The sequence below is a fragment of the Convolutriloba macropyga genome, chromosome 1 (assembly GCF_964194025.1).
Source record: "Convolutriloba macropyga chromosome 1, txConMacr16.3, whole genome shotgun sequence".
In the NCBI taxonomy this organism is placed as follows: Eukaryota; Metazoa; Xenacoelomorpha; order Acoela; family Convolutidae; genus Convolutriloba; species Convolutriloba macropyga.
In genome coordinates, this window is record NC_134468.1 from 38,247,165 (window position 1) to 38,261,694 (window position 14,530).

General features: G+C 32.7%; 1 protein-coding gene across 2 annotated transcripts in view; it reads right to left on the reverse strand.

Annotated features, from left to right (window-relative positions):
- The window catches only part of LOC142338510 (oxysterol-binding protein-related protein 1-like), an 83,275-nt gene that overhangs the window by 31,527 nt on the left and 37,218 nt on the right, over positions 1 to 14,530 (reverse strand). The window contains exon 1 of one of the 2 annotated variants that reach the window (XM_075388345.1): positions 7,185 to 7,964. The exons of the other annotated variant lie outside the window; for it this stretch is intronic. Within the exon in view, the coding sequence (XP_075244460.1) occupies positions 7,185 to 7,203 (19 nt within the window). The 5' untranslated portion in view covers positions 7,204 to 7,964. Of the gene's footprint in view, positions 1 to 7,184; positions 7,965 to 14,530 lie in introns of those variants that run through there. 2 annotated transcript variants of the gene reach the window in all.

Sequence of the window (14,530 nt, forward strand, 5' to 3'; positions counted from 1 at the left end):
TGATGAAAATTGCACCATTTTAATACCAAAAACTCCTAAAAATGATCTTTTAACATTAAATTAAGACCATCCCAGCAGCTTAACATCTTAAGCAGTTAAAGGACTACAGACTCCACTTTGGGCTTCTAATAAAATTTTGTCCCTTCTGGGTTTTACCTGTTTGTGCCGTTTTGAAAAAACATCTTTAAACAACCCAGCTCCCCAATACAATTGAAATTTTTTGAATTGATAAAAACACGATATCCTCAAAAAATAGCTTCTATCGCTTCGCGGCTATTTTAAAAATCAATAGGTTTCCTCATCTTTTTATTTGTCTAATTTATTAACTTTCTTGTTTTCATATGCTCCACTTCTCGCCGAAAAGTGTCAGTGACTAAGAGTTGCTGACATTGACAACGAATAATATGTACAAGTCCCAATTTGTTTTAACATACCAAAATTGTTTTTTTTGTACGACAAACTTGCTAAACTTTAACTTTTAGCTGCCATAAAACACAGCCCCTTCTAATTGCTGAAGAAATGAACAAATTCAAATGCTTTGTTTTCGAAAAAATTGAGTATTGGTTTTCCGTTTATTAATTTTTTGCGCTAGATATGCGCAAATTTTTTAGTACAATTATTCAATCATTCTCGAGGATGTGGGTGTCAGGATCTTAACACCAGATCATTTTCTACCTATCCAGTTTGTGGGATGGTTTAATAGCAGAGTCATGATATCGTTTTCTGACTCATCTAGTGTAAATTCTAGTGTCTTCGAAAAACAGCTTTTAATCAAAAATTGTTAAAACCATTGTCAGGTCAAATATGTTTTAAAAAATAACATTAAATGTTCATTGAGAAAAATAAATAAAAGTTTGTTCCCTCTGGGCTTTACCTGTTTGTCCCGTTTTGAAAAATCAAAGTCATTGAAACATCTATCAAAACATCTTTAAAAAACACAGCTCCCCAATAATTCAAATTCTTTGAATTGTAAAAAACACGATGTCCCCAATAAAAACCGCTATCGCTTCGCAACTATTAAAAGATCAAAAGGTTTCTCATCTTTTTATTTGTCGAATTTATTAACTTTCTCGTCCTCATATGCTCCATTTCTCGCGGCAAAGTTTCAGTGACTAAAATTTGCTGACATTTACACCGAATAATATGTACAAGTCCCAAATTGTTTTACCATAGCTAAGTCATTTTTCTTTGTAGGACAAACTTGCACAACTCTAACCATTAGCTGCCATATAACACAGCCCCTTCTAATCACTGAAGAAGTGAACAATTTCATATCCTTCGTTTTCGAAATAATCGAGTCTTGGTTTTTCGTTGAACCATTTTTTGCCACAGATACGCGCAAATTTTTGAGTACGATTAATCCAACTTTGTTGATAAGACAGTGTTGCATTAACTTGGCTAAATTTGATCATCTTTGATACAAAATTTTTTCAACTGATTGTCCGTTATCAGGGAAATAGCTTTCCCATCTCAAAAGGTTCTATTTGTAAGATCATTTTATAACTTGGCGAACAAAAAAAAGATCATTTCATTGATTTCATTCTTTTTTGCATCTGGGTTCCTCGTTTATTTCTGCACATCTTTGATTTCAAACTTTCGAACTATCTTGTCCATTTTTAGCTGTTAAAATCAGATACCAGGATCTCGATTCTTAGCTTTTGGATCAATATTGAATTCAAACCAGCATTTTTGTCATGCAGTCATAGTCTGCTATCCGTTACATCGAGTGCTTCTCAGCATTCAAATTTGGGCTGTTTTCATAAACCGTTCTCTTTCCTGTTCATCAAAGCTTCATTTCTCTAGAAAAGTTTAAGTTAAGTTAGAATTCCTTATCAAACTATGAAAAGTTTATATTATTCAGTCAATTTACAAACAAATACCAGAAAATGTTTGAAACCTGCTCTTAAGTAAGATTTCGGTTGATGCTATTGAAGAAGATACAAATTAGTTACTGCAGTGAGAGTTAAATAAACAGATTCAATCACTCTCTTGATTTACATTGGTTTGTGATGTCAGAATTCAAAATATTCAAAAATACTGCAATAATTTGGTATTCAATTTAGGCAGGAACCCTATTTGTTTAAAATTCAGTTTTCAATTAGGAACAAGAAATTTTCAGTAACCAAAATTACACCGGTGTCGAGTTAAATCCTGTTCTCTGAGAAAGTGTTTCTGTCAGGAGTAACGTTCATTTAATCGTTGCTTTACGTTAACTTCAATTCGATCAACGTTTGGTACAACGGTATCACTGCGTCAAAATCACAAGTAAAAAATGTTAAATAGTTACTAAAAATAAGCAATGCTTCTCATGATATAGTAGTCTCAATTAAAGCAGAAAACAGTCAAATCCTGGCATAAGGTTTTTCTCTTACGTGTACGCAAAAACAAAATTGTATTCTTTGTGCCAACTCTCCAGAACATGATATCTCTTTTTGATTTATCTATTGTAGTTGCTTTTCTTCGATAAACAGCTCCGAACCAAAAACTTTTGATACCGTTTTAAGGTCAAAATTGTTTTAAAAAAATAACCATCAATTTGTCATTGAGAAATATAATTTGCAGGAAAGTTCTACTTCGACGAATAACTCATTTTTTCAAGCAGTTGTCTGTACTCAGGGAACAAGCTCATCCATTTCAAAAACTTTTTTAGAGAGTTTTACAAATTGGCGAACAAAAAGATCATTGCATCGCTTTGCAGCTGGGTTGTTCATAAATTGAGCTCAACTTCGACTTTATAGTACTTAACAGTCTTGTTCAAATTTAGCTGTTAACCTCAGTTTTGACGCTCTGGACCCTTAGTTTGTGGACCAACATTGGTTTCAAACCACCATCTCTGTCTTGCAATCATAGTCTGCCATCCATAACACCAAATGATTTTAGAATTTTAGCTCTTTTTATAAACCGATCTGTTTCCCGATCATTAAAGCTTCATTTTTCTAAAAAATTATACGTTTAGGTAGAATTCCTCATGAAACAATGAAAAACGTATCTTATGCAGTTTTTATTTCAGGTTGGTCAAATTAATAACAAAAGCACGAAAATGATTCAAACTCGCTGTTAAGTGAGATTTTGGTTGTCGATATTGAAGAAGATACAAACTAGTTACTGCAGTGAGAGTTAAATAAACAGATTTCATCAATTTCTTGTTTTTTATTGGTTTGAGATGTCAGAATTTGAAAGATTCAAACATCTTGCAACATTATGTATTCACTTGAGGTAGGAACCCTATTTCTTCAAATTCCATTTTCCAAATGTGAACAAGAAAGTTTCGGTAGCCTCAGCAAAAATCAGTACATTACCAATTTAATACAAAACCAAATTACACCAGTGTCGTGTAAATCCTGCTCTCTGAGAAATTTTTTGTGTCAGGAACAGCTACCATTTAATCATTGCCTTGCGTTAATTTCAGTCTAATCGACATTGGGTGCAACGGTATCACTGCGTCAAAATCACAAGTACAAAAATGTTTCTATAATAACTAAAAATAGGCAATGCTTCTCATGATATAACAGTCTCAATTGAAGTTGAAAACAGCCAAATTCTTGGATAAAGCTTTTCTCTTGCGTGTACGCAAAAACAAATTATAACCTTTGTGCCAACTCTTCAGAAAATGCGTGTCAGGATCTTGACACTAGATCATTTTTACCTATCCAGTTCGTGGGATTGTTTAATAGCATTGCCATGATATCCTTTTTCGATATATCTAATGTAGGTTCTTGTCTTCGAAAAACAACTCCCAGCCAAAATTATTAAAACCGTTATAAGGTCAAAATTGTTTTTAAAAAGTAACCGACAATTTAACATCGAGAAAGATAATTTGGAAGGACGTTTACTTCGACAAATAATTTAATTTTTTTAAGAAATGGTCTGTACTCAGGGAACAAGCTCATTATTTTCAAAAAAAATTTTCTTAGAAACTTTTACAAATTGGCAAAAAAAGATCATTGATTCGTTTTGCAGCTGGGTTGTTCTTAAATTGTGCCCAACTTCGATTTTGTAGTACCTAACAGTTTTGTCCAAATTTAGCTGTTAACCTCAGTTCCGACGCTCTGGACCCTTAGTTTGTGAAACAGTACTGGTTTCAAACCAGCATCTCTGTCTTGTACTCATATTCTGCTATCCATTACACCAAGTGCTTTTAAGCAATCAAATATGGGCTGTTTTCAAAAGCCGTTCGCTTTTCTGTTCATCAAAGCTTCGTTTCTCTAGAAATATTTACGTTGAGGTAGAATTCCTTATCACAATATGAAAAGCTTATCTTATGCAGTTTTTATTTTAGGTTGGTCAGCTGACTAACAAAAACAAGAAAATGTTTGAATTTCGCTGTTAAGAAAGGTTTTGGTTATTGATATTGAAGAAGCTACAAATATTTACTATAGTGAGAGTTAAATAAACAGATTTCATCGCTTTCTTGTTTTACAATGGTTTGTGATGTCAGATTTCGAAAGATTCAAACATCATGCAACAGTTTGTATTCACTTGAGGCAGGAACCCTATTTCTTCGGAATCCAGTTTTCAATTAGGAACAGAATAATTTTAGTAGCCTCAGCAAAAATCAGTCCATCACCAATTTGATACGCAGCCAACTTCCACCGGCGTCGTGTTAAAGCCTGTTCTCTGAGAAATTTTTTGTGTCAGGAGTAGATCTCATTTAATCCTTAATTTACGTTCACTTCAACCCGATGAATTTCGGGTACAACGGTATCAGTAGCACAGGGTCAAAATCACAATTAGGAAATGGTTTATATAGCCACTAAAAAAGCAGTGCTTCTCATGAAGATATCAGTCTATATTAAAACTGAAAACAGCCAAAATCTGGCAAAATTCTTTTCCATTACGGGTACGCAAAAACAAATTATCTTTGTGCCAGTTCTCCAGGAAGTGGATGTCAGGGTCTTAACACCAGACCATTTCTTACCCATCCAATTTGTGGGGTGGTTTAATAGCATAGTCATGGTATCCATTTCTGATTTATCTAATGTAAATTCTTGTCGTATAAAAACAGCTCTTATTAAAAAAGTTATTGAAACCGTTATAAGGTCAAAAACGGTCGGAAAAAAATCGTCAATTTTGCAGAGATACACTGGGAGAAAGTTCTTCTTCGACAAAAAATTCAGTTTTTCCAGCAATTGTCTGTAATCACGGAACAAGCCGATCCTTTTCAAAAGATTTTTTTAAAGAGATTTTTACAGATTGGCGCACAAAAAGACCATATCTTCGCTTTGCAGCTTTGTTCTCAAACTCGATGATTTTATAGTACCCAACAGTCTTGTCCAATTTTAGCTATTAATCTCAGTTTCGACGATCTGGACCCTTAGTTTGTGAACGATTATGGGATTTGAACCAGCGTATTGTCCTCCGAACATAGTCTTTTATTCATTACACCAAGTGCTTTGAATCGGTTGTTCTTCATGAAAGCTTCATTTCTCTAGAAGAGTATACAATGAGGAAGGATTTCTTATCCAGCTATGATAAGCATATCCTATGCAATTTTTAGTTTGGTAAATTTTCTAGCAGAATAAAAATCTTGAAAGTCGCTGTTAAATTTTTGTTTGCTGATATTGAAGAAGATACAATTTAGTTACTGCAGCGAGAGTTAAATGGAATTGTTGAGGGCGTAACGCTTTCCAAAATTTTTTTATACGCTTTCCAAAAATCGTACTAATTATTAGGAATGCACCATGTCGAGTGAAAACGTTTTTTTTGTTGCTATCGTTTTGTATGGTAATGACGGTGACCAACTTTTTATACGGAGATAAAAACAACTGTGGTGACTCTTTGATAACTTAACAAACAGAAAATTTTAAAATATTATATTTTTTGACGTCTTACTTTTGAACTTCAAAACTAAATCTTGAAAAAGCTAATTAAAAGTACTTCCGAAATCTAAAAACGGCTAATCAAGGATAACATGATTTCTCAAAAATCAGTTACCTTGTTTTAACAACTGTTTAAAAAATTGGTCCTAAACGTCTTTGCGTATCTGCTAGTAATGTTTGTTTGCAACAATTGCGAACAGAATTCAGTAAATATTCTTTTTTCATTTGGTTTTTCAATTCAGTCCTTTTGCGTTTGTCCAATTGTTTCAAGACTAAATAGAAAATATAATGATACCAATTGTTTTTTAAATTTAAAGCAGAATGAATGGTCGGGCTCAAAAATTATCATGTCCAAAATCTAATAACCTCTTTAATTGTTTGTTGAATGTTGGTTAAAATTAGAATGAGTATGCAAAAATTATTATGACGTTTGTAAAGTCGGTTTGAAAGGTGATTTTTTTCTTGTACTTTGACTCAAATGCTGTTAAATTCTTTTGACAAGATCCCGTTGTTTTTCAAAAGTGAAGTTCATAGCTTTTGTTAACTAACTGTTTTCAAAAATAGTTTTGAAATGGCAATTTTTTTGCAACTCTCGGTTTTTTTTCGAAAATTGGCCACCGCAATCATTCAGGAAGCTAGCAATTTTTTCTTTAGTTAGCGCTACATTCAGCAGTATTTGATTTTTTTCAACAATTCCCCTTTTTGCAAAAAGGAGGCTATTTTTAAGCGATCAATTTATTAACCAATCAGAGACGTTAAATAACTTTCCACGTTTGTTATTTCCACATTTAAATAACGTCCACATTCTATGTTAAACTGAATAGAATAAAATAAGCCATGTTATGGAGGTTAGTCGAACTTGAATACAAAGCGAAAAGAATTTCTGACTCGCGGGTCGGTGGGCGCACTTCGCGCGCGTCGCAGCTTCACTGCTATAACCAACAAGCAATCACCGGATGACATCCCGAAGCGCATGAGAGGCATGGCCGTGAAAAACGGTCCGCAATTGGGCTTAAACTGATACTTGGCTATCTAAACAGTAGGCCAAGTAATATTGTGGTAGATTAGAGCACAGAAGGGTGAATTCTCTTCTAATTACCAAGTGAGAGGAGTTGTTGAAAAGATCTGCATTTGATTATTTTCAAATTCTTAACTGAGGATAACATTGAGAAAAAAAAATGAAAAAAGGGTCGAAACATTTTGTACAGTCGCACATAACCGATTCTCATCGTTGTTTATTGTAGCCGAGACTGACTTTTTTAATGTGTCATTTTTCATAACTTCTTATTATAAAAGTCTTAATTTCAAGGAAAGAATCTTGCAACTATTGTTTCTCCATTGCAAGGGTTGTAAAGCAGTACTCACTTTTTGAACTTTTGCCCATTCTGCAGAAACTTCTGTCCTTGACTGAATAATTCAAATCTGTGTCTGCCAATCAAAACTTTGGGGAAGCATATTATAAATAAGAAAGGAGGACATTTAATATTTAATATCAAAATAGCAAAGAAACAATGATTTATGAAGTCTAATCCTGCGGTGATATGGGCAGGATCCGTTTATTAAAGAGAATATTAATGCAGAGCAGTCTGAGTTAAATTAAGAATTAAAATCCATCCAAATAACAGCAAACATTTCAAAAATATTCCGGAGCTATGTTTGAATAGGAGCCAAAAGAAATTTCTCTTTGACTACTTTTCCTTGGTATGTTTGTGTTACAATTCATTACAAGAATATTTTCCAACTGCTTTTGTGTGAACGCAAACATACTCGCCAAATACCATGTGAAATATTTTATATTACATGGTGTACATTTTGTACATGGTTCTATGTACAGACAAATAGACGCTTTTTAATAATTGCCGATGTTACAGATAGTGTGGAAAAGTAAACCGATGCCATTAAATTTCATTTAATTTTGCTCCAAATTTGGATAAAAAAGCTGATAGACGAGTAAAAATTAGTAACAGTGGATAGCCGGTTGCTGAAGTAAAGTATTGTGCTTAGTGTATTATGGTGCTTAAATGGTGTATTACTGTGTCTTTTAAACACGCTTTTCAAATCAGTATTAAACGGTTACTCAATAGCCGTTTACTTAAGTTCAATTGTGTATATGTATGAACTGAGATAATACAAGACTAAATAAATGAAGATTGAGTCTCTTTTACAACAAGGTCAACGGTTCTATTTTGAAACGGTGTCACAAAGCAGGTCGTATTTGAAATCCCTCAATATTTGTTGGTAAAAGTGGTTCTCCATTTAAGATAACCATCCATTTATGGAAATTTCACCAATATATCTACCGATTTGATTTAGATATATTTGTAACTACAATCAAAGTCATAAATTTCAACGCCTTAGGTCTTTAAAGTATCACTTTTAGCTATCATTACCCATATGATAAAATACATGATATCGTATCTAGTAGTTTAATAAATTGGTATTTAAATTACAGGAAGTGAACAGATATTTAAAACAATCAGATTTCTTGTAAGTTAAAAATGGCCCAATTGGCCGCCGATAGATGTTTGCTTTTGTTCTTCAAGTACACATGGGGCTATTGTGATATTTTGCGCAAGTGAAACACACGTGAATGAAAGTATAGGTTTTTGCGTCGCTTCAGTTATTTCGCTCAAATTTTCATTCAATTCGCTGGATTGTTCAAACTTCACTTTTGCCTGTCAAAGCCAGAATTCTCAATTTATATAAAGTACACATATAGAGCGTGGCTGAAAGCTTTTCACAATAAATCTTTTGAATTTGGTGTCTATAAAAGAATGGTGAGATTGAAGCAAAGCGTGAAATTTTGTGCGTGAATTTGTTGATTCAAAGTTAGGTTTGTTTGTATGGTGGTTGAAGTAAATGTCAAAAAGCAAAGCATAGTTTTGCTCAGTTTTATTCAGTTGGATCTAAAATGCATTCAAGCTGAAATTATTGCCGATAATTTTATGGGATTGAGGAAAAATTTATGGGCCTAGATTGGTAAACGGAGAGTGGTTGTGGGGGAAACTTGAGAGAGGAAAAATGGGGTCAATTCAGAACTGCAGCACCATATGCTAGACCTATTTACATGTGAAAAGTGAATCGCGTTCACCTATGTCAATGTCGCGATATGAACAATTGGTGCAGCCGCATGAACACTTTCGATCTTGAGAGATATAATTTATAATCAGAACAGACAGAGAAGATCACTGCTTGATATAATTAAGCGCCGAGTGGACTAATTTTGGAAAAAAAATAATGCATAGAAAGGAGAAACAGTTGGAAAAGTGATATGGAGAGTAAATACTTGATCTCGAAAGTAGTTATCAGTTTACATCATCATATTACTTGTACGGTTTCGAAAAATATTTGGTTATAATGTTTTGGGTGTTTCTTTGATTGGTTAACGCATTCTGCTACAAACCACCCTAGTTGAGAAGGCTGACGAAGAGACCGTATTGACCGATATTGACTATAAAAATACATTGGCTCCAATCAAATGATCAGAGTTGACCATGGGTCGGCCACAAATTGACGGCGTTGAGTATTGGTCGACAAATAATTACCTGACCTGCGTTGACAAACTTTTGACTCAAAACGAGAGAAAAGTTCAATTCAGCCACCCACGAATCGGAAGATTTCAATAATTTATTTAGCAGAAAAATATTTTTGCATGAAAAGATTATGGATTGAGGGTATTAGGTGTGAGAAGAACGCAGGTCGACCTATGGAAAGACTATAAGTTGGACATATTTGGTTATAAAAAGACCGTCGGTCAACGTATCAAATGATCATTGTATATATTATCAATTCAATAAAGATTACCACAAAAAAAGTTTTCCGATCTTGCAATGCTTGGAAAATTTAAAAACCAATCAAAAGAGTTTTTAGAACCGGAGCGAGTAAATGGTACTCTTTCTGGTATGAATTGATCGGCAAAATTGAACTTATGGTCGGCCCCCTAAACTGAACAAAAATAAGAACTCTAAGCACTTTATTGTTCCGACCCCACTTGTGGGGGGTGGAACTATATACTCAAATCGGGGTGTTTTTTTGTTCACACAATTTTGGCCGATCGATATTTTCATCGTAGAGAAATGTGAGTGGTATCATTAAAACGCTCGTCCAGCGTAGAATTCAAAACTAAAAAGATTTTTTTTTAATTTCGTCTTATTCGAAGAGTTATCGAGGATTGAAGTTTTGTGTGATCACGCGATATTTGGCATGATTTTGTTCATTTTTAGTGCAATATTTCTTCAAATAAAGGTATTTTTTTAAATTATTAATTCAAAATGAAATTTCACGCCACAAAATGAAACAATTTTGAGTTCCTAATAGACGAAAAGCGATAAAAAAGACTAGTTCTGGTCTCATTAGGAAGTTTACTATCAAAACAAAATTCGCGATTCTATTTGAGAGCTCTTTTTCAGAATGCTTTTCATATATTTTTTTTGTTTTTTTGGGTCACCTAGAGACCTAGGTCTTTTTTCATATCTAAATTTTGTTAATAGCAAGATCGATTTACATTCAAATGAAGCCAATTTGGCTTCGACTCTGAGGTTTCATAGTTTTAAACGTAATTTTCGTTTCCTTTTGAAGTTTTTTTTTAAATTTTGGAGTCCTTTGGCATAGTCCTGTTGACTAAGAGTGCATTAGGTTTCGTATTGACCATAAAGTGAACCTATCTAGAGCTTTCAGTGGACAGCTAATATAATTTTTCGAAATTTTTTTTAACATTAACCAAGCATAAACTTATTTTCATGAATTGTACGTCCCTCTTGGCAATGACAGGACACACCTCTTTTTCTACGGCAAACTAAATAATCCGATTAGCGGTTTTTTTCTATCTATTTGTTATATGACTTCAAGGCAAAAAGATTTCAAATACTTTTTAAATTTTGGGATAGTTTCTAAATATTGGTTCCTCTTGAAATCTGTTCACTTTATCCTGATATTGATTTCGCCCATTGACTTTCAGACAACTTTTAGTGGATTATAGATAAAGAAATTCAGAGAAAAGCATATGTTTTATGCATTCGTTTTCGCCTGTAATTGTTGTTGATTCCATAGTCATGAGACTTATTGTGATGTCTTACTGATTACCTATGCCTGACAAAAATTTTTGTCCTCTAATTGAGGCATGCGCACCAATTGTGCATATTTATTGATTTCCGTTGAAAACTATTAATATTAATGGCTGTTAAGACTTAAAAAACTAATTTTTCGGAAATTTTTTTTCGAAAATTAACCAATTTTTAACTTATTTTCGGGAACTGTTAGTCAGTATAGGTAATTAGTGGAACTCTTTTGTTTCTAATTTAACAAAAATTTATCTAGTTAGTAGTTTTATCATCTAACTGTTGGTGTTATGACTTCGATGCACGAGTTTTTATAAATTTTTTGGATGACATTTTCTGAATTTTGGTTTCTTTTCGAATTTTATCACATTAACCTAATATTGATAGTTGCATAAGTTCTGAGATATCTTTCAATGAATCCTACATAAAATTATCAGAGAAATGGCTTCGGCACTTTCTTCTCCCACTTTTCTACTTAATTTTTAGATTTTGCCTATTTTTGTTGACATTTTCATGGTCAATGACTTAATGTAATTGTAATGTCTTATTTATGAGCTAAAAAACATCCTTGTTTTCTTATTGAGGTGTAAGTTAGCGTATTTATTAGCTTCTGTTGAAAGCTATTGAATTTAATGGCGTTGATACTATGGGCTTTCTCAAAATATTCGTGGTGTTAATCTATTTGTTCATATTTGTTGATTTATTGGAGTCAAATTGTGAAAGGAAAAACGTTATTGTTCTTCAAGAGCTATTTGAAATCAGACATATTCTTACAGAAAAGTTCAATTTTTTTTGGCTCCAACACTTTTCTAGCTCAACTTTTTTTTGAATTTGCTGTTTTTGCTTCTTTTTTATTCCTTAAGTAGTTGTAAAATGCTGACCGGTCCCAAAAGCTTGTAGTTGAGGATTAATTGAAGGATGTTACTGAACGCAGTTATTTTATTGTGAATAGTCTTAAAGTTTATAATATTATACGTTTTTAAGATTTTTCAGGATTTTTCAGTTTTTCAGGTTTTTTGTTGTTTTCATTCGTCAATTTGTAACTTACTCTCATCACTGAGATATCCAATCCAGTTCTATTTTTTGTAGAAAATGAAATCTTTTTCTGATTTTGTGACGTTACTGATGTTGTGTTTGCTGGACAATATGAGTTTTTATACAAAGTTATGTAAGTGGTTTGTTTTTGTTTTTTTACTTATCTTTAGCACAATCGCGTAATAACAGATCCTAACGATTTTCAAATGTGGCCCAAATGAATTTAATTATTCAATCGGTAAAATTTGTAGCTGAATTAGTTTAAATTGAAATAAAAATATATAATATTCAGATAATAGCTAAGGATTTTAATGGCTCCACTAATATGTTTTTTTCGCAAATTGTTTAACACTTTTTTGAGATTTTCTGAATCCTTAGTTTGTACCTACGGCTTAGTCTAACCAAAGACAAGTCCTATTGTTTTCATAGTGAATGATTAATAAACTTATCAAGAAATATTTTGTTAAAAGCCAAGCATCATTAAGACTTTAGAAATTATTTGGTTTAAAAAATGTTGATTGATTTTTGAATTTCGCCTCTCTATTTTTTTGTCGACTTGTTACCTAGTCTCATTAATGAAACTTTGCATCTTCTGTATAGTAAGAAAAGAGTAAGTTTATGTAAAATAAGGTTTTATCCGATTGTAATTTGACGTTGTTACTAGGTGCTTTTAAATTAAGATATTGAATTTTACCGTGAAATTTTCATTTTGCTTTTCTTTTTTGTTGTTGTTTTTTTTCTCGTGGTCTTTTTAATGGCAGATCTTGTGGTAATGAGGCATAAAATTATTTAATTCAATTAATAGTTTGGTTGTGCAACGATTTTTTAAAACTCAATCATCTATTTTTGATTATCTCTTTGCAAAAATGTAAGTCAAAAGACAGTTAAGTCAAAAGTGTAGATGAGCGCGGGTCGGAACATCATGTGCAAACGCACATTAACGAGAATCCTTGTTAAGTATATGTTAGAACACAAATCTTAGTCGCCCCAAGAACTAAGTATCCTGACAGGAGACGAAGGCGGACTAGCATTTAATCATGTTCTAACTTATTCAAAGATTCATAGGGTAAAATTTTAGGCTCTTTTTGTAAACACGTGAGATTGCGTCAAAATTTTGCAAATGCGAGAGGGTTCATACATATTGTACTTAGCGAGCCAATTTGTACAAGGCGAGCGAAAAAAACTTAGGAGGGCGACAAGAAATGCCCAAAAATGTAGATATGTGCACAATAAAAAGTAATTTTATTGCGTACATATTTTTAGCGCGCGTTTTTAAAACTCAATTGAAAACTCTTCGACTAAGTTGAACTCCCTCGAGGCCTGACCATTTTCCCTCCTGATTTTTTAATTGACTCTGTTATGTTGGATTGACCTTGAGGAATGTCGAGAGGTTTAGTTGTGCAGGAGCAAAGTGTGTTCACTGAGTTTTCTGGCAAATCTAATCTAATTAAGCGACTAAAGTAGATGTCCACAATTACAGAATTGCAATCCAACCAGAAATCAAATGTATTTAAATAACTATAAACTCTTTTTCGAAAAAAATTCTTTTGATTGTCGACAGGGCACGGGCTCCAAAAACAGCTAAAGCATCGGAAAAGAAAAAGTTTTAAAAAACAATTCTTTTCCCTATTTTTTGGCTTCGAAACAATCCTAACACATGAATATATATAAAACTCATTTAAAACGTCAAGCTATTTAATATTGAAAAATACCTATTCGATTTTATTAGTTACACTAACGACCAAGTGAAAAACTCCATTAAAAGGAGAAAAAGTAACCAATTTACAGCAGCAGTTCAGAAGCAAATGCGGTTTAAGCATACTAAAAAAGTAGTTGCCAAAAACAATAAATGTGTGAAATTTTTTGCAACAAAAAACCGATCAAAATTGTTATCAATTATTTGAAGTAGAAAGACAGGAAAAAAACTTTATAGCGTAAAGTAAAAAAAAAACTGTTTTCTCACTCAAGCGACTTCGAAGCTGTAAAAACAATTGATAAATTATCAATCAAGTCAACTAGATTTGCTTAATTTCTAAACGCGACAAATCCATTTTGAGCTAATTTTTTCTGATAAGGTATGCTGACAGAATAAAAAAAACATCAATTGCAGGAAAATTTGAGGCCTTCACTTATGATTCATGAAATCAATGTTATAAAAAACATTATTCATCAACTGCAAAGATTGAAAACAATCAAAAAGACTTGTTAGTTCTTATGAAACCAGCAGAACTTTTTTTTTCGTGAAGCTAACGGCAAAACTAAAAAAACAGCCGGAAATATAAAAATAAAAAAGTTGTGAAACCACGTTGTGTCTAAGTCAGAAAACCTGAACTAAAAACTGCAGATATTAAATATATTTATTTTCATTCCTTTCAGAAACACAATGGAATCCAGAATGGATTTGTCTTAAAACTATTCAGCGACAGAACACAGAAGGAAAAGTTTATAAGCGTTTACCTTTGTTACCTAGGTGTAACAATTGAACTAGGTGAAAAACGTCACAAAATTTAATTTTGACAACACCTATTTTTTATTTGTTAGACAAAGTAATCGACTGAAACAACTCCAACAAACGAAAAAAAATAGTAAGGAGTCCACTGCAACAGTTCTGAAGCAAAT